General features: G+C 42.5%; 1 protein-coding gene across 1 annotated transcript; it reads left to right on the plus strand.

Annotated features, from left to right (window-relative positions):
• Positions 1-1,619: 1,619 nt before the first annotated feature.
• Positions 1,620-17,261, plus strand: lygl1 (lysozyme g-like 1). Its single transcript, XM_043705170.2, has 5 exons — positions 1,620-1,681; positions 4,572-4,658; positions 10,288-10,484; positions 13,820-13,958; positions 16,934-17,261. Exons 1-5 carry the CDS (start codon positions 1,666-1,668, stop codon positions 17,065-17,067), a joined length of 573 nt encoding a protein of 190 aa, XP_043561105.1. The 5' UTR covers positions 1,620-1,665; the 3' UTR covers positions 17,068-17,261.
• The last annotated feature ends 3,771 nt before the right edge of the window (positions 17,262-21,032 follow it).

Below are 21,032 nucleotides of genomic sequence, written 5' to 3' on the forward strand. Positions count from 1 at the left end.
CAAGCAACATGGCCTTTGGAACACATTCTCATCACTACATCAAAAGGGCTTATACGCCAGATTATACAATTAGACTTTTCCTTACCACTACTACATTCCCGATTCCTTTACCCTTTTGAACGGCATCCTGCATCATGGTGAACTGGTCAGTTTGCTCATCCTTCTTGCAATCTCCATCTCATCCATACAGCTTGGAGGAACCTGGTACCTGCTGGACAATTGCGAGGTGAAGACCCTTCACATGTGATTCCCTGCATTCCATATCTACCTCACTTGCAGTCCGCCGCCCTAACCCCACATTGGTCCATAACCACAGACCAAATTTGAATTTAAATTACCCAGAGGTGTGTCGGCTTTCAGAGGTAAAGTGTCTAGCTGACTATCCCCTTCTCTAATGTTGTGCAACGTCTGAAACTCAAAATCCAGCTTCTTGACACAGATCTAAAGGTCTCAAGTTGCAAACATTTACTAGAAATGTGTTCATCCTAGATCGATTGGTGTTCAGCACAGCAACACATCACCCCTCCCGCCACAACTATCATATTTGATGTAATTGGTTAGTTACTGCTCTTCACACTTTACTGTAAATCTTTCTTTAAAAATATCAATCTTTGACTTATCAAGTTATTTTTAAGAGGAAAAAACACAAGGGACGTAAAAACAGACTGAAGACCTTGCATTTACTTGAATGATTACAAATTGTCATCAGTCCTACTCACCAATCAGCTGCTTTCCATACACTTGCTTCATGTTGTGATTCAAGACCTTCCTCTTCTGTGGGTCTCTCTGCAGGACAGCCTCTCAATTGCCCCTTTTATTCTCTCCCATGTACAACTTGTGCTAGAGCCTTTACTTCTTGCAGTGAACCTTTACTTAAAATACTTCTTTCCCGCTCTATTCTATATTCCCACTTTGAACCAAAGTGTGTAGCTTTCCTCAGGTGCTCTGGTTTCCTCCTACAGTCCAAACATATGGTGGACTCACCATGCTACATTGTCACTTATTGTCCAGGGATGTACACACTAGGCTGGTTAACCATGGTAAAGGAAGGGCTGTTACAGGGATTTGGGGCGGATGCTTTTCAGACAGTTGATGCAGATTCAATGGGCTCAACAGCTGCTATCTGCACTGGAGGGATTCTATCAAGCATAATCTCCCTACTTTTGTATTCAATGTCACTCGCAACAAGTGATAATATTTTATTAGCTTTCCTAATTACTTGTTGTACTTGATTTTTGGAAATGCAAGTAGTGTGGTGAGAGTTACAGCATTGTGAACAAAACCTGGAATTCATCTGGATGTCAGGATCCTTCCCCTGCTTTGAAAATCCAGCCCAATTAACTGTGTTCCTTTCTCTCCATAGATACTGCCAGAGCTAGTGAGAATATTAGCATTTACTATTTTTATTTCAGCTTTCCAACATTTGTATTTTACCATTGTGGTGATAAGTGGGGTTCTGCTGTCAGAATCAAACTTTGATGACATGATACTGCAGCTTTGGCATACTATCTGCTGAGTCAGACTCTTGCAGTATAATAGGGGAGAACTTCAGTGTGAAAAGATTCTGAATAATTGCCAAGAACATTCCATTCTGATGCCACATCCTGTATTTGTGTAACTTCCGGCCACAGCCCAGCTCATTTGATTTCTTGTGTGACAGCAGCAATGTGCACAGTAACGGGTGAGTATTTCTTCTGATATTCCATTAGGCATTCATATCTCAAATTAATGTTAAGAGTCAAAATATGCAATGGGTAGCATATTCTGATCAGTAAGTTCAAGAGATGTAGGATAGGCAGGCAGGGGGCTGCAAGAACACAGCAAGCCAGGCCGCTTCAGGAGGTGGAGAAGTCAATGTTTCAGGTGTAACCTTTCTTAAGGAAGCAATCTTTGAGAATCTTAAATGCGAGGATAGAACAGACAGGTCAAATGCTTTGTTCCTGTACTTTTGCTTTTAATGCCATTTTCTTTGCATTAATTTGAAAGTTAACATTAAAGTGCTTGGGAGCCTCCTGCGAAGCGCTTCTTTGATGTTTCCTCCGGTGTTCATATTGGTCTGTCGCTGCCGCTTCCGGCTGTCAGTTTCAGCTGTCCGCTGTAGTGGTTGGTATATTGGGTCCAGGATGGATCCACAAACTCCATTAACAAACACATCGACCTGGACCCAATATACCAACCACTACGGCGGACAGCTGAAACGGACAACTGGAAGCGGCAGGGACAGACCACTAGAAACACCGGAGGAAACATCAAAGAAGTGCTTCCAAGCACTGAGGATGTCGCCTAGCCAGGGGACGAAACGTTTGCAACAAAAATTTCCAGCTCGGCGAACAGAACCACAACAACGAGCACCCGAGCTACAAATCTTCGCACAAACTTTTAACATTAAAGTGTAATTTTAAGATGGCAGGAAATAATGTTTTAAAAGGTGAAAGTACTGTTTCTGTACTCTCATATCTATGAAACTGATGAAAGAATTTACTCCAATAACAACAATTCTGGCTGAAGTCAATTGCCCAGCAGAGTCAAAGGTCCCTTTCCCCTCCAAAGGTGTCACTCCTAATGGCATTGCTCTGCGCTAAAAGTCACACTGTAGTTCCCTCCTCTGCCCCGACAGATACAGAGGGGCAGGGAACGTTAGCAAGAAGCAAAGCTACTTCAAATGCCCCTATAGTCTGTAATACAGAAGGAAAAACATTTGGGATATGGACAGGAGGCATGAAATGATGAGGAGGAAACAATGGGAACTCAGGATGTTAGCTCATTTCTTTGCTCTCTTTACTGAGCCAGTCAGAGAGTATTAAGCACTTGCCAGTTTCATGCTGTCCTATACTTTTGCACTTATCATTCCAACTTTATTTGGTATGGTAAAGGAGAACATTGGGTAACTAGTTGCACAGTCTCATTGTTCTACACTGGTCTTTGTGTGAAAAGAAATGCATGTGCAAGTGTGGAAGATTGAAAGTTTGTAGCACTGGATGTTGTAGTAACAGTTGCTCAATGATGTTATGTACAATTTACACAATCAATAATCATGGCAGTGATTTAAATGATGCTCTTTGATACAATATAGTGATTCACAGTTTTTGGAATAAATGTACAAGTTTCTGAAACTGTTGCACAAATGGATGAAAGAATATATGACATTTCGGAAAAGCCTACAGTCTGTAGGCTGCATTTATGGCATGCATATCAGCAAATCTAATCCCATCGCTGAGGGATTGGTTAATTGAGTTTATGCCACCCTCGCTAACCCCCATACATTTGCCACTACAGGTAAGTGCCAAGCTTGCCCAGTGATTGCACTGCCTCTTTAGATCACAAGACATTATATTGGCAATTGATCTGTCTGCTTTATCTGACAGTCTGTGCATCCCATAGCCCTGAAGTTTATAGGCAACAGGAGCTGAGATGGATCTGGCAGCCATGTTGTTTCATTGTCCCTTCCCATGACAACACAGATTAGGGCATCTTAACAATGACACAGTTGGAAAAGGACAGGAACATAGGTGGGTGGGCAATTTCCATGATGAAAAGTCCAATTACAGACGATGTGTCAATATAGATTGACCCCACCCCATTTCTCCTTTATGATCGAGGCACCAGCAATAAAGGGAGGTAACCTCCCAGCGATAATCCAGGGAGTAAGGATTTTTGAGGTAAAGCGGGTCACCACTAGGGATGTCAGAGCTAGGAACCCAACTTCCTCCAGCACGGAATCCATTCTGACAATCGCCCACCACCCCCACCCAACTGCCTTGAAGAGGAACAGGCTGCTGTACCATCTGGTCAGTAACCAATGCTGCCAAAGCTTCCCCAACTGCACACGGGGGCAACTTGGAGGGATCTTGTCATGAATTGCAACCCCTTTGTCCAAAAATCAGGGTAACCTTAATTTTCCATCCAATATTTGAAATATTCTGGAGTTCACTTGTACTGATTAAAAGTTATATTTTGAAGGCAACATTTAATAAATAATGCCACTCCCTGGCTCTTCCCTCATAGCTCTACTAATTGTTAATCTTTGAATTTTTAATGAAAGGTGATATACAGAGTGTCATATAGAGCAGACAGGACAGAAGATAGAGAGACGCTGTTCCTGCACATACAAGAAGTGAGAGGGCAACAATCTACAGTGCTGCACAAACAATTTCAGAAAACTCTTTGTCACATAGTTTGTAGTTAGGGTATGAAATGCACTGCCTGGAAGTGTGGTGGAGGCAGGTTCAATTGCAGCATTGAGGGGGTGATTATTTGGATAGTAAAGCTGTCAGGAATATGGTGAAAGCGCAGGAGATTGGCATTAAGTAATAGAACTGGATCAGGCACAATGGGCCAAGTCACTTCCTTCTGCGCCATAACACTTCAGTGAGACTGTATCTCCAGTGAGAATGCTTGATTAGAGTCAGTTACCTCAATGTGGGGAGCACTCCTGGGTCAAATACTCCCCAGAAGCTGCTTTAGCCTTCACCTCACTCAGGATCAGAGGATACAGTATGGGCACTACTGCTGCATTTGCTTGGTGTTTGCCACTTTTCTATAACTCAGTCATTTTGTCTTCATTGTGCTAGATACCTCCATCTATGGTGATATCACAAAGGTTGATACAACTGGTGCTTCTGAAGAAACAGCAAAACAGGACAAGCTGAGTGTAACGGGTGAGGAATCAACATAATTTAACATTTCCATGATTGGTATGCATCTGCAATGTATAGGAATACTTTGAAAGTGAATTCCCATTCACAGTTGTTTTATCAAGTTTTACTCATTCTGCAATTTGCATTCAAAATTGAGACCTTTATTGGAAAATTATGTTGGTCTTATCAGGAATTCTTTTGAACATAGTTTTAATGAGATGATGCATAGGCTCACAATCTGACCTTTATCCCTTACCCACAGCACTATCCTTTACATGGTGGCATGGTGGCTCAGTGGTTAGCACTGTTGCCTCACAGCACCAGGGATCCCAGGTTCGATTTCAGCCTCGGGCGACTGTCTGTGTGGAGTTTACACATTCTCGCCACGTCTGCGTGGGTTTCCTTTGGGTGTTCAGGTTTCCTGCTCAGGTGAATTGGCCATGCTAAATTGCCAATAGCGTTAGGTGCATTAGTCAAAGGGAAATGGGACTGAGTGGGTTACTCTTCAGAGGGTCTTTGTGGACTTGTTGGGTTGAAGGGCCTGTTTCCACACTGTAGGGGAATCTAACCTACATTGAGAGATAAGACTGACTCAGGCCTTCCAGTTGTATTACCACTACAATAAACCACCTTGTTGCCAGGCTAACATTTCTGTCCTGGGCCGGCCATAGTGTTCCAATGACGTGCAACACAAACGTTTTTGTGTGTGTTTAATGTGTGACCTTTCACCTCCTCCTTCCTCACTGTCCAAAGGTGAAGCAGTGTTTTACTTACACTTCCTTTTGTCTAATCTACTGCAATTGCTACTCATAATGTGGTCTCCTTTACATTGGCAAGATCAAACACAGACTGGGTGGGTCCTTTGTGGAACATCTCTACTCTGTCCAGAGGATTGTGGGCCTGTCACTCATCCAACGAAAAGCTAGAGGAACAATATATTCATTTTTTTCCCACTATTTCCCAGCCCTTTCAATTCTGAAGAAGAGTTACTGTCGCCAAAACATTAATTCTGCTTTCTCTTCAGAAATGCTACCAGACCTGCTGAGTTTCTCCAGCACTTCCTGTGTCTGTATTGAGAGACAAGTCAGATTACCATAGAAACCTGGGTTTGGCATTTGGCATTTGGCATTTGCACAGCATTTCAACTCCCCCTCCCACTCCACCGAGGATATGCAGGTCATTGGACTCATCCACCGCCAAACCACAACAACGCGACGGTCGGAGGAGGAGCGTCTTATCTTCCGACTGGGAACCCTCCAACCACAGGGGATGAACTTGGACTTCACCAGTTTCTTCATCCCCCCTCCCCCCACCTTGTCTCAGCCGAATCCCTCCAGCCCGGCACCGCCTTCCTGACCTGCAGTCTTCTTCTTGACCTCTCCGCCTCCACCCTACTCCGACCTATCACCCTCACCTTGACCTCTTTCCACCTATCACATTTCCAACGCCCCTCCTCCAAGTCCCTCCTCCCTACCTTTTATCTTCTCCTGCTGAACACTCTCTGCTCATTCCTGAGGAAGGGCATGTGCCCGAAACGTCGAATCTTCTGTTCCCTAGATGCTGCCTGACCTGCTGTGCTGTTCCAGCAATAAAGTTTCAGCTTTGGCATTAGGATACTCTTCCCTCTCAAATCCTGACCAAATCCTTAAAGGTGGTGGCAAACATGGTCTGTGCTTTATTAGCTGTTTATCTTAAAATACTGTACTCTAATGTAATCTCCAGGATCCCAAACTCCCTGTTCCCCAAAAACTGGTCCTTAGTATGTTTATTGTTGATGAGGAATAAATGTGCCCTTTGTAGTAAGAAGATAACCGGTAGTCAGACATGATTTGGACAGAGGTTGGATCGCAACTTGGCTACATTTTTATGCCTTCACCTCTCCACCAGAGTCAGACACAAAAGAATGCATGGTGAATGACTGAGAGCTGTCTGAACCTTCAATCACGTTAAGGGGAGGGTAATATCATTGGACATGTAATCAAGAACCACAGACTAATGTTCCGTCAACATGAGTTCAAATCTGACCCTGTCAGATCTTGTAATCTGAGATTTCTTTCAAAAATTTATTCTTGAATAAAAGTGAGCCTAATGGTGACTATATAACCATTGGTGTAAAATCCATCTGGAAATTTGTCGTCATTACCTGGTCTGATCTACAAATGAATCCTGACCCATATTTTGAATCTTAAGTGGGCAAAATATTCTGGGCTCATTCACACAAGTTGTTGGAGGGAATCCTGAGGGACAGGATGGACATGTATTTGGAAAGGCAAGGACTGATTTGGGATAGTCAACATGGCTTTGTGCGTGGGAAATCATGTCTCACAAATTTGATTGAGTTTTTTGAAGAAGTAACAAAGATGATTGATGAGGGCAGAGCAGTAGATGTGATCTATATGGACTTCAGTAAGGCGTTTGACAAGGTTCCCCATGGGAGACTCATTAGCAAGGTTAGATCTCATGGAATAAAGGGAGAACTAGCCATTTGGATACAGAACTGGCTCAAAGGTAGAAGACAGAGGGTGGTGGTGGAGGGATGTTTTTCAGACTGGAGGCCTGTGACCAGTGGAGTGCCACAAGGATCAGTGCTGGGTCCTCTACTTTTTGTCATTTACATAAATGATTTGGATGTGAGCATAAGAGGTACAGTTAGTAAGTTTTCAGATGACACCAAAATTGGAGATGTAATGGACAGCGAAGAGGGTTACCTCAGATTACAACAGGATCTGGACCAGATGGGCCAATGGGCTGAGAAGTGGCAGATGGAGTTTAATTCAGATAAATGCTAGGTGCTGCATTTTGGGAAAGCAAATCTCAGCAGGACTTATACACTTAATGGTAAGGTCCTAGGGAGTGTTGCTGAACAAAGAGACCTTGTAATGCAGTTCATAGCTCCTTGAAAGTGGAGTCGCAAGTAGATAGGATAGTGAAGAAGGCGTTTGGTATGCTTTCCTTTATTAGTCAGAGTATTAGATTAGATTACCTACAGTGTGGAAACAGGCTCTGCAGCCCAACCAGTCCACACCGACCCTCTGAAGAGTAACCCACCAGACCCATTTCCTCTCTGATTAATGCACCTAACACTATGGGAAATTTAGCATGGCCAATTCACCTGATCTGCACATCTTTGTGACTGTGGGAGGAAACCGGAGCACCCAGCGGAAACCCACGCAGACACGGGGAGAATGTGCAAACTCCACACAGACAGTCGCCCAAGCCTGGAATCGAACCTGGGACCCTGGTGTGGTGAGGCAGCAGTGCTAACCACTGAGCCAACGTGCCACCCCAAAGTACAGGAGTTGGGAGGTTATGTTGCGGCTGTGCAGCACATTGGTTAGGCCACTGTTGGAATATTGTGTGCAATTCTGGTCTCCTTCTTCCTATCGGAAAGATGTTGTGAAACCTGAAAGGGTTCAGAAAAGATTTACAAGGATGTTGCCAGGGTTGGAGGATCTGAGCTACAGGGAGAGGCTGAACAGGCTGGGGCTGTTTTCCCTGGAGCGTCGGAGGCTGAGGAGTGACCTTATAGAGGTTTACAAAATTATGAGTGGCATGGATAGGATAAATAGGCAAAGTATTTTCCCTGGGGTCAGGGAGTCCAGAACTAGAGGGCATAGGTTTAGGGTGAGAGGGGAAAGATATAAAAGAGACTTAAGGGTCAACTTTTTCATGTGCAGGGTGATACATGTATGGAATGATCTGCCAGAGGATGTGGTGGAGGCTGGTACAATTGCAACATTTTAGAGGCATTTGGATGGGTATATGAATAGGAAAGGTTTGGAGGGATATGGGCCATGTGCTGGCAGGTGGGACTAGATTGGATTGGGATATCTGGTTGGCATGGACGGGTTGGACCAAAGTGTCTGTTTCCATGCTGTACATCTTTATGACTCTATGACTTCCATGAACAAATGTATAAGAAGCCAGAGAACTGGACAAAAAGAGTACAATTTCCAATCATTTATTAGGGATGGTGGGGTCAGTTTTAATTGTTACGTTGAAAGCATGTGTTTTCTGAATATTGAAGAAAACGTAAAGTGTAGGCTTAGCTGCCTGAATGGAAAGGCTGGGACACGGGCTGTTCCAAAATAGTTTCATGAAACAATTGGCTGTTAAAGTGATACCTGAGTTTTGGTTACTGTTTTGACAATGATTCAAATTTAGCCAATGACTTCAAATTATGCCCAGGATACTAAAACGCAATTGAGTTTGAATTTATTGTTTTAATGACATCGGACCAATGAGAAGGAATGATGTTGGGGGTATAAAAAACACAGCCCTTTTGAAAATTGAGCAACTGCCACGAACAGCAGAGCAACTACTACAGAGCCGGAGACCTAACTGCCCATCTAAAATCTTGCTCTCAAAGAAATTAGGAGACACACTATATCAAAAGGAACCTTTTCTTGTAACACATACTCACAGCAAAAAGAAAGTAGAACACCTAGGGAGATCAGCAGATGGAAGACTGAAGACAGCAGAGAACCCAGAGACTCTGTGGACATGAAATTAAGTTAATGTAACGTCTAATAGTTATCTTATTGGAACAGAATGTTAATAGGTTTGTGTTCAGTTAGGCGAAAAAAATGTTCAGATTTTTAATAGTGCTGTTTATTTCAGGACTGCAAGGTAGTTCAGTGGTTAGCACTGTAACCTCACAGAGCCAGAGATCCATGTTCAATTCCAGCCTGTCTGTGTTGAGTTCATACATTTTCTGCGTGTCTGCATGGGATTCCTCTGGGTAGTCCAGTTTCCTTCATTGAGTCATAGAATCATAGAGATGTACAGCACTGAAACAGACCCTTCAGTCCAACCTGTCCATGCCGACCAGATATCCCAACCCAATCTAGTCCCACCTGCCAGCACCCGGCCTATATCCCTCCAAATCCTTCCAATTCATAAACCCATCCAGATGCCTCTTAAATGTTGCAATTGTACCAGCCTCTACCACTTCCTCTGGCAGATCATTCCATACACGTACCACCCTCTGCATGTAAAAGTTGCCCTTTAGGTCTCTTTTATATCTTTCCCCTCACACCGTAAACCTATGCCCTCTAGTTCTGCACTCCCCGACCCCAGGGAAAATACTTTGCCTATTTACCCTATCCATGCCCCTCATAATTTTGTAAACCTCCATAAGGTCACCCCTCAATCTCCGACGCTCCAAGGAAAACAGCCCCAGCCTGTTCAGCCTCTCCCTGTAGCTCAAATCCTCCAACCCTGGCAACCTTCCACAGTCCAAAGATGTGCAGATTAGGGTGGATTGACCATGCTAAATTGACAATAGTGTTAAGTGCATTAGTCAGAGAGAAATGGGTCTGGATGGGTTAGTTTTCAGCGGGTCGGTGTGCACTTGTTTGGCCAAATGGCCTATTTCTACACCGTTGGGCCAAATGGCCTGTTTCTACACTGTAGGGAATCTAATCTTCCATTAGGAAAATAAGTTATCTTTCTTTACATAATGGAAATTAGGAGTTCTCTTTCACTCCCTCACACTGTTAACGATTACGAGGTGAGGCAAATCTTTCTGGGCGTTTAGTTTTAATTAACAGAGAGGTTCAATTTCTGCGTCTGATGGTTACAGCACGCAACACACATCTGTTAATGTCAAGTGCAGTGCATTGGGTTTTTATTTGAATTTCTTTTTCAGGTGTTGCTGCCTCTCATAAGATGATGAGCATGGATTTTAACAGAGTGAACAAGTACAAGATTTTGATCAATAAAGTTGCCTGTGCCAACCAGATTGATCCAGCCATAATTGGTGCTATCATCTCCCGGGAATCCCGTGGTGGCAATGCCTTAATAAATGGATGGGGAGACAACGGAAATGCTTTGGGTCTCATGCAGGTAGGCAGCAAATCACTTTATGAAACCCTGTAAAGCAGATCTACATAAATACACAGATATTAGGAACAGAGTTAGGCTATTCAGCCTTTCTAGAAGAGTCTGGTCATTCAGATGGACCATGGTTGATCGGATTGTGACCTCCAACTCCATGTTCTTCCTTTAATAACCAGTGACTCCCTGATCATGTAGCCCATTACGAACCCAGCTATGAGTGAACACAGCAGGTCATACAACATCTGAGGAGCAGGAATGTCAATACTTCATCACGAATCCTTCATCTGGCTTCCAACATCTGCAGTCTTTACTGTTTCCTCCTCAAACCCAGCTATGAGCTATGTTTGATGGTAGATTTTCTGTTTCTGCTAAACCATGGAAGGGGAAAATTGGTGTGACAGCAGTGATTGGGTATGACAATGATGCAGTGCCCTTCCACACACCAAAGACAAAACATACAAGTTGTTCCTTGATTCTGGGGCATTCATGAGGCTAAGGTATGGAGTTACACAGAGAAAAGTGTTTCATTGATGTGAAAAGAGTAAGAAATAGTTCATTTCTTTTCAAAATGGATATTCTAGAGGAATGAGTAGATCATTAAATACCATGTCCTAATTACAATTATACAAGGCATCAGCCCACAGATCAGGATCATTCTTGGGTTGACGTCATTTGAAAATACAAGCATAGATTAATAAATTGATTCTTGCACATTACAATCCAGCTAGCTGTACCCTCATATTGGAAACGCAGATGCATTTAAATATACAACATGTAAAAGTGCTTTTAAGTTGCAAGATATTAGAAAAACTAAGCAGGATTCCTTCCTGATTTTCTCATTTTCTCTTAATTCACTTCATAGGTCGTGACTGATTTTAGTTTCACCCTGTGTGGTGAGCAGAGGCATGCTGGTAAAATGTTGAAAAAGATCCTTCTTGCATTGTTACCAGCAGGCGGATGTGTTTGGAATTATTGTATTCAATGGCATTTTATTTCTAGTCATTCACTCCTGGTGTCAGCACTGAAGAAGGAATGATGAAAAGGTGCATTCCTCGGACTGTGGTTACACCCACAATGCTATTAGCAAGGGAGTGCCAAGATTTTCACACTGCGACTGTTAAGGAATGGTAATATAATTCTAAGTCAGAAAAATCTGTGACTTTGAAGGGGAACATGCTGGTGCTTGTATCTGCTGCCCTTGTCTTTCTAGATGGTAAAGATATATTGTTGAAGAAGACTTGTTGAGTTATTGACACATGTCATCAATGGCACACGAATAGTGAAGGAAGTATATTTTAAGGTGATGTTAGAGATAAATATTAATGGATTCTTTTTTGCAGACAAACTAGACCAAACACCCTTTTAGAAATGGTCCCATGTCTCTTTTGGGAAACATCATGTAACTCTTGAGAGAGAGAAATTGCTCTTTTGGGAGAGTTGAAGGTAACATTGATAGGAATAAAAGGGAAATAAACGCATTGAATTTGTCAAGTAGAGTGGAGCTGTTAAAGGAAGTCAGGAGGCGAGCTAGAGAAGAAGCGTTGTTGAGTGTGTGGAACCTTCTCAGGATAAAGAACAGCAGAGGTCCTTTGCAGGTCTGGGAGAGTATGACCCTGAGCTGGGGCAGGGCTGACTGCAGGGAAAGTAGGTGGCAACGCATGTCTGAGAGTTTAGAACACAGGATCCGAAAAAATGTTGTCAAGGAGTCAGGACATTTAAATCTTTGCTATTTAAATTTTTGAAAAAGGAAACTCCATAGCATTAAAAAGAACAATGCTTGCCATTTCATTCTGTCTGTTGACATAAGCCAGGGGATTATCATTGCAGGATTAAAGCTGCATTTTATAACCTATCATTATCTCAGTGGAATCTTTGTTAGTTCAGAGTTTGATTGACAGTTCCAAGTGCTTGTTAATTCTCCAAAGTGGGACTATAAGTACAGATGCATTTTCTTACAAGGATTTAAAGATTATTGCAATAAATTGATTTTTTTAATCAATCGAAGCACTCTTTCAAATGTTGTGGATTCATCAGTTAGAATTTTAGAATTTAATTTAATTCTATCTCAGACCCTGAGATGTAACCACTTCGCCTCTGCTTTGGAGCTGGGCAGGTAGTGACACCAGTTTGAAAAACTGATCAACACACAGCAAAATCATAAACCATCAGGCAAAGGTCAGTCCTTCAGTGACAGCCTGCATGACAGAAACATCAACGACATGAGTAAGCCATTCAATCTAGTCAGCTTTCCTCATTCAATCTATATCTCAGCATCATCTCTGTATCACTTACATAACAGAATTCCATCAATCCAGTCTTGAAAGTTCCAATTGTCCTGCGACATTTAGGGAAGGCCTTGGCCTTCAGCATTGTTATTGCACTTCTGAGCCAGAAACTAATAATTTTCTGGGGTCTTGTCATGACTCATGGTGGAATCTCAACTCAATAACAAATCTGGATTTAAGATGCTAATGATGGACATGAAACTGTTGTTTTTTTCTCTTTATTCATTCACAGGATAAGGGTATTGACAGCTACTTATTGCCCAGAGGACAGTTGAGAACCAAACACCTTGCTGTGGGTCTGTAGTCACATGTAGGCCAGCCCTTCCCCCACCTCACCCCAGTTCCAAACTTCCAGCTCAGCACCGTCCCCATGACTTGTCCTACCTGCCTATCTTTTTTTTCCATCTATCCACTCCACCCTCACCCCAACGACCTATCACCTTCATCCCTCCCCCACACACCTATTGTACTCTATGCTACTTTCTCCCCACACCCACCCTCCTCTCATTTATCTCTCAGCAACTCCCAGGTAAGGATGACAGTTTCCTTCCTTAAAGGACATTAGTGAACCAGATGAGGTTTTCCAACAACCAATTCACAGTTATCATTAGACTTTTAATTCCAGATGTTTTTATAAATTGAATTCAAATTCCACCATCTGCTATGGTAGGATTTAAATCCTGGTCCTCAGAACATTGAGTCACTGGATGAGCAGTCCAGTGATAATATCATTAGGCCATCATCTCCTGATGTTGTTGAATGTCAATAAAAAACCCATCTGATTCACGAGTGTCCTTTCGGGTAGGAAAATGTGTCTAACTTACAAGTAACTCCAGATCTGAGCAATGACTCTCAACTGCCCTTGGAAGTGGCCTGGTGCAGACTCTCTGTTTAAAAACAGCAACTATTGACCATGCCAGTGACACCCACATCCCATGCAAGAATACAAAGAAATCCAGAATACAACATTGAAATCATCCTGATATTTATGTTTGAATTTATTCTCATTGCTCTAAGATCTCTGTGCATGGAAAAGAAATGTAATGTTTATTTCAGGTTGACAAAAATTACCACACGGTGGTTGGAGACTGGGACAGTGTGGAGCACCTACAACAGGGTACTGAGATACTGACGGGCATGATTAAATCAATAGCAGCAAAGTTCCCAACTTGGACCAAAGAACAGCAGCTCAAAGGTTTGAGACTTTTCATTTACATATAGTCCCATAGGAAAGAATTTATCAATAAGAATTCATTCCAGCATTTAAGATGTATGCACTGTCTGAGGTCATAAGTAAGCCATTCATCTCCCCAAGTCTGTCCCATCATTTTGATCTCCCTGATGTCTCAAATGCTGTTATGTGTCAACTCCCTCCTATATTTTCAATGGTCTAGCCTTTACATCCCCCTGGGGTAGAGAATTCCAGACATTCACTCTCTCTGGCGGAAAGGAATTCCTTCGCATCTCAGTTTTAAATGAGTGTTCTGTTGTTCTGTAACTATGTCACCTAGTTTGTGATTCGCTAACTAGCAGAAACATCTTCATGACATCCAGCCTATCAGGGCCCCTCCGAATTTGCAATCTGTCTATAAAATTACTCGTTATTCTTTTAAATACTAATGAACACAGGCCTCATCTGCTTGGCTGTTCTTATAATATCAATTATTCATCCCAAGAATCAACTAATTGAGATGCTGTTGCACTATCTCCTTTGTTAGTCTATCCTTGCATAAAAAAAGTGACCAAAACTGAACACAGTAATACAGGTGTGGCCAGAACAAACAGCCTGTATTATTGTAGTAAAACTTACCTATTAAACTCCAACCACCAAGAAACAAAGGTCAAAATTCCATTTGCCTTCTTAACTACTTGTTGAACCTGCACGCGACTATTTGTATTTCATGCACAGGGAAAATCAGATCCCTCTGAGCTGAACTTTCTTTAGCGATACTGTGCTTTTTTATTCTTCCTTCACAGTGCATGACCTCACACCTCCCCACATTCAATACCATCTTTATAGCCACTCACTCAACCCATCCAAATCTCCTTGCAGACAACTCACATTTTCATCATGTCCTCCCATCTTTCCTTGTATTATCAGTCAACATGGATTTATGACAGTCTGTGTCCTCTTCCAAATCAGCAGTACAGACAGTAAATAATTGAGGCCTAAGGACTGATCCTCGTGACACTCCAAGTGTTACATCTTTCCAACCTGAAAAAGACCCATTAATCTCAACTCTCTTTTTTCCTTTGTGTTACCTAATGCTTAATCCATTACCCTAATTTTGTGAGCTTCTACCTTTGCAATAACCTTTTATGTGACATCTTCAAAAATGCCTTCTGGAAATCCAAATGCATCATATTGAGCGGTTCACCTTGATCAACTCCTCAAAGAGCCCAAACAAATTTGTCAAATATGATTTTCTTTTAACAGAACTATGGTGACTCTGGTTTAATTATGCTTTTCTCAATGCTCTACTATTTCTTCCTTAATAATGGATTGTAACATTGTCCCAATGACAGATATTGTTTGGGTAGCCTATTGTTTCCTGCTTTCTATTTCCCTCCCTTCTTGAATAGAGGTGTTCCATTAACAGTTTGTCAACCTGTTGGAATCCTCCCAAAAGCCAGTGAGTTCTGAAATCTTCCTTCCACTATCTCTACCGGCACTTCCTTTGAAACTCTTAGAAGCGGGCTTCAAGTCTTCATGACTTGTCCACCTTTAGTATCATTAATTCATCAAATACTTCTTCTTACATGATAGAGACTGCTATAAAACCTTTTGTAATATTGGCATTTTGCTTGTGTGTTACTTTGGGATATTTGCAATATCTGTTACTGGGAAAACCAATCCAAAATCTTGGTCTTAATTAGCTTCCATTTCCCTGTTATTAACCCCAAATTGCATCTTGCAAATCCCACACTTACTTTAGCTAATCTCTTTCTTGCTACTTGCTGTTATTTTATTAACAGTTTATCTTCGTAATGAATTCTCCCCTGCTTTTCAGTCATCTACCACTGTTTTCTCAAAGAAGAAGCCCAATCCTTCAGCCTTACACAATTTGTTGCCATATTGCATGTCTTCAGTTTTGATTGGCTGCTCTCCTTGACTGGCTTTGTTAACCACGAGTAGTTCTTCCTTCTCATTAAGTCCTTCTTTTTGACCAGGATAAATTTTTGTTCAGCATAATGAAATAACCATTTAAATGTGTGCCATTGCTCATCCATTGATTTCCCTCTTAGTTTATTTAGCAACCCACTTTAGATAACTCTTTCTTCATGTCTTTTTGATTGTGTTTATTTAAATTGAGAACACTGTATTGAGACCTAAGTTGCTCACCTTCAAGGTGAATTTGTAGTTTTACCTTGTACTGTTTGCTATTCTTTAGATTATTCTTAACCTCTTATTAAAGCTACCTCATTAAACATTACTAGATCTAAAATAGAGTCATACAGTCATACAGCAGTTGTGCAATGTATTGGTTTAAGAAATGATCCTTGATCTCAACAAACTTGCTTCAATGTTACCCTTGTTCATCTGATTTATCTAGTCAAGATGCAGATTTAAATCGACCATGGTAATTGTGTATATACAGTCCTATATATACAGTCATCAAGAGGTACAGACTCTTCAGTCCAGCTCATCTAAGACAACTAGATATCCTAAATTAATTTAGTCCCATTTGGCAGTTTTTAGCCCATATCCCTCCAAACCCTTCCTATTCATATACCCATCCAGATGCCTTCAAGTGCTGTAATTGTACCAGCCTCCACCACTTCCTCTAGCAGTTCATTCCATACATGGTGTCACCTTGTGTGTGAAAGTTTTTTTCCCTTAGGTCCCTTTTAAATCTTTTCCCTCTTATTTTAACCTATGCCCTCTATTGTTGGACTCCCCACCCTCTGGAAAAGACCTTGACTATTTACCCTATCTGTGTCCCTCATGATTTTATAAACTTCAATAAGGTCATCCCTCAGCCTCTGACGCTCCAGGGAAAATAGCCCCAGCCTATTCAGCCTCTCCCTATCACTCAAACCTTCCAACCCTGACAAGTTTAATTTTGTTTGATAATATCTCCCACAAAGCACTTCAGGACATTTCACTATGATGCTATTGAATGCATGTTGTTATTGCAGTAAATGCATTTTCTTGTCCCTTTATTACAGGTGGGATTTCAGCATACAATGCTGGGACAATAAATGTTCGAACTTATAGCAGCATGGATATTGGTACCACTGGAAATGATTATGCTAATGATGTGACTGCAAGAGCCCAATGGCTGAAGAATAATGGATATTAAATCCTCATCAGTTTTCTTTCTATTGATACTGGTCTATATGGCAATAATCCCCTGAACATTGCAGTCTATAAAACATCAGAATACTTTTCTATCCTCATACAATATTATTAAGTAAAGTCAATTAAACTTGGATCTCAAAGAGATGTAATCATCTAAAATGTATTGGTAATAAATATAGACATCAAACATAAAAATGTGTTGCTGGAAAAGCGCAGCAGGTCAGGCAGCATCCAAGGAACAGGAGAATCGATGTTTCGGGCATAAGCCCTTCTTCAGGAATGAGGAAAGTGTGTCCAGTGGGCTAAGATAAAAGGTAGGGAGGAGGGACTTGGGGGAGGGGCATTGGAAATACGATAGGTGGAAGGAGGTCAAGATGAGGGTGATAGGCCGGAGTGGGGTGGGGGCGGAGAGGTCAGGAAGAAGATTGCAGGTTAGGAAGGTCGTGCTGAGTTCGAGGGATTTGACTGAGACAAGGTGGGGGGAGGGGAAATGAGGAAACTGGAGAAATTGAGAGATGCTCCATTATGCATCGAGTTTATGGATAACTCAATCATACAGGTCAAAGAACTAAGAACAATACGGCACAGGAACAGGCCCTTCAGCCCTCCAAGCCTGTGCCGACACATTTTGTCCTTTCATACTATAACTGTTTTCATTTACAGGATCCCATTTCCCTCTATTCCCTTCCTATTCATGTATTCATCCAGGTGCTTCTGGAACGCTGCTATTGTGTCTGCTTTCACCACCTCCTCTGACAGCGCATTCAAGGCATTCACCACTCTGTGTGTGAAAAATGTGCCTTGCACATCTCTTTTAAACTCCTTTCTCCCATACCTTGAACCTATTTCCCCTAGTAATTGACACTTCCACCCTGGGAAAACGCCTCATTCTTTCCATTCTATCCATGCCATTCACCTTCTATCAGGTCACCCCTCAATTTCCTGCATTCCACTGAAAACAAACCCAGTCTATCCAATCTTTCTTCATAGCTAAAATCCCCATTCCAAAGCGTCCATGTTCTTCTGGTACTGTTGTGACCAGAACTGTATGCAATATTCCAAGTATGGCCTAACTAAAGTTCTATAAAACTGCAGAATAACTTGCCTATCCTTATACTCAATGCCCCTTCCAATGAAGGGAAGCATGCCATAGGACTTGTTTACTATCTTATCTATCTGCACTGCTGCCTTCAGTGATCTGTGGATCTGCACACCAAGATCCCCCTGAAATATGGATGGCAGACGGTGGTGTTCTGCAAGGATCAGTATTTGGACCAGAACTTTTCACTTTATCCATTAATGATCTAGATGAAGGGACTGGGATCGGTGCTGGGCCCTCTACTTTTTGTCATTTACATAAATGATTTGGATGCGAACATAAGAGGTACAGTTAGTAAGTTTGCAGATGACACCAAAATTGGAGGTGTAGTGGACAGCGAAGAGGGTTACCTCAGATTACTACAGGATCTAGACCAGATGGGCCAATGGGCTGAGAAGTAGCAGATGGAGTTTAATTCAGATAAATGCAAGGTGCTGCGTTTTGGGAAAGTTAATCTTAGCAGGACTTATACACTTAATGGTAAAGTCCTAGCGAGTGTTGCTGAACAAAGGGACCTTGGAGTGCAGGTTCATAGCTCCTTGAAAGTGGAGTTGCAGGTAGATAGGATAGTGAAGAAGGCGTTTGGTATGCTTTCCTTATTGGTCAGAATATTGAGTACAGGAGTTGGGAGGTCATGTTGCAGCTGCACAGGACATTGGTTTGGCCACTGTTGGAATATTGCATGCAATTCTCTATTGGAAAGATGTTGTGAAACTTGAAAGGGTTCAGAAAAGATTTACAAGGATGTTGCCAGGGTTGGAGGATTTGAGCTATAGGGAGAGGCTGAATAGGCTGGGGCTATTTTCCCTGGAGCATTGGAGGCTGAGGGGTGACCTTATAGAGGTTTACAAAATTATGAGAGGCAAAGTCTTTTCCCTTGGTTGGGGGAGTCCAGAACTAGAGGGCATAGGTTTAGGGTGAGAGGGGAAAGATATAAAAGAGACCTACGGGGCAACCTTTTCACACAGAGGGTGGTACATGTATGGAAAGAGCTGCCAGAGGAAGTGGTGGAGGCTGGTACAATTGCAACATTTAAAAAGTATCTGGATAAGTATATGAATAGGAAGGGTTTGGAGGGATATGGGCCGGATGCTGGCAGGTGGGATTAGTTTGGGTTCGGATACCTGGTCGGCATGGATGGGTTGGACCGAAGGGTCTGTTTCCATGCTGTACATCTCTATGATTCTATGACTCTATGACTGAGGGCATTCTGGGTAATTTTGTAGGCAATACAAAGATAGGTAGAGGGACAGGTAATATTGAGGAGATGGGGAGGCTGCTGAAGGATTTGGACAGGTTAGGAAAGTGGGCAAAGAAATGGTAGATGGAGTACAACACGGGAAAGTGTGAGGCCGTGTACTTTGATAAGAAGAGTAGGAGCATGGACTATTTTCTAACTGGGGAAAAAATTCAGACACCTGAAGTGCAAAGAAACTTGGGAGTTCTAGTCCAGGATTCTCTCAAGGTAAACCTGCAGATTGAGTCATTAGTTAGGAAGGAAAATACAATGCTGGCATTTAGATTAGATTACATTACAGTGTGGAAACAGGCCCTTCGGCCCAACAAGTCCACACCGACCCGCCGAAGCGCAACCCACCCATACCCCTACGTTTACCCCTTACCTAACACTACGGGCAATTTAGCATGGCCAATTCACCTGACCTGCACATCTTTGGACTGTGGGAGGAAACCGGAGCACCCGGAGGAAACCCATGCAGACACGGGGAGAACGTGCAAACTCCACATAGTTAGTCGCCTGAGGCGGGAATTGAACCCAGGTCTCCGGCGCTGTGAGGCAGCAGTGCTAACCACTGTGCCACCGTACCGTCCAACACGGTTAGTTTGCGAGGACCTGAATACAAAAGCAGAGATCTGCTTCCGAGGCTCTATAAGGCTCTGGTCAGAACACATTTAGAGTACTGTGCGCAGTTTTGTGCCCCATATCTCAGGAAGCATGTACTGGCCTTGGACCGGGTTCAGAGAAGTGTGAGAGAATGGTCCCAGGAATGAAAAGCTTAACATATGAGGAACTTTTGAGGACTCTGGATCTATATTTGATGGAGTTTAGAAGGATGAGGTGGGGATCTAATTGAAACTTACAGACTATTGAATGGCCTGGACAGAGTGGATGTTGGAAAGATGTTTCAGTTGGGAGGAGAGACAAGGACCAAAGGGCACAGCCTTAGAGTAAAGGGAAGACATTTTAGAATGGAGATAAGGAGAATCTTTCTCAGGCAGACGGTGGAGAATCAAAGGAATTCACTATCACAGAACGTTGTGGAGGCCATTGAGTACATTTAAGACAGAAACAGATAGGTTCTTGGTTGTCAAGAGGGTCAAGGGTTACAGGAGAAAGTAGGAAAATGGGGTTGAGAAACTTAGCGGCCATGGTTGAAAGGTGGAGCAGACTCGGTGGCCTATTTTCTGCTCCTGTGTCTTATAGTTTTATTTCAATACTTCTAAGGGTTCTGGTATTCACTATACAATTTCCATCTCTACTTGGCCTTCTAAAATGCATCACCTGACATTTGTCTGGATTATACTCCATCGGCCATTTTTCTGCCCAATCTTGCTCACTATCAGCAACTCCACCAATCTTTGTGTCATCCACAACTTCCTAATTCGAACAGCTATGTTTTTCTCCAAATCATTTATGTGCACAATGAACAGCAGAGATCCCAGCACTGATCAGGGTGGAACACCACTAGTCACAACACTCCATTCCAAAAAGCATTTTTCCACCGCTACCCTCTGTCTCCTGTGATGAAGCCATCTGGCCAGCTCACTCCAAGACCGTTTGACTTCACCTTTTGTCCTAGTCTGCCATGAGGAACCTTGTCAAAGGCTTTAGTGAAGTCCATGTGAAC

This window comes from Chiloscyllium plagiosum, unplaced genomic scaffold, assembly GCF_037043375.1.
Source record: "Chiloscyllium plagiosum isolate Xiang-an unplaced genomic scaffold, Cpla_swu_hap1 HiC_scaffold_11, whole genome shotgun sequence".
NCBI classification, from domain to species: Eukaryota; Metazoa; Chordata; class Chondrichthyes; order Orectolobiformes; family Hemiscylliidae; genus Chiloscyllium; species Chiloscyllium plagiosum.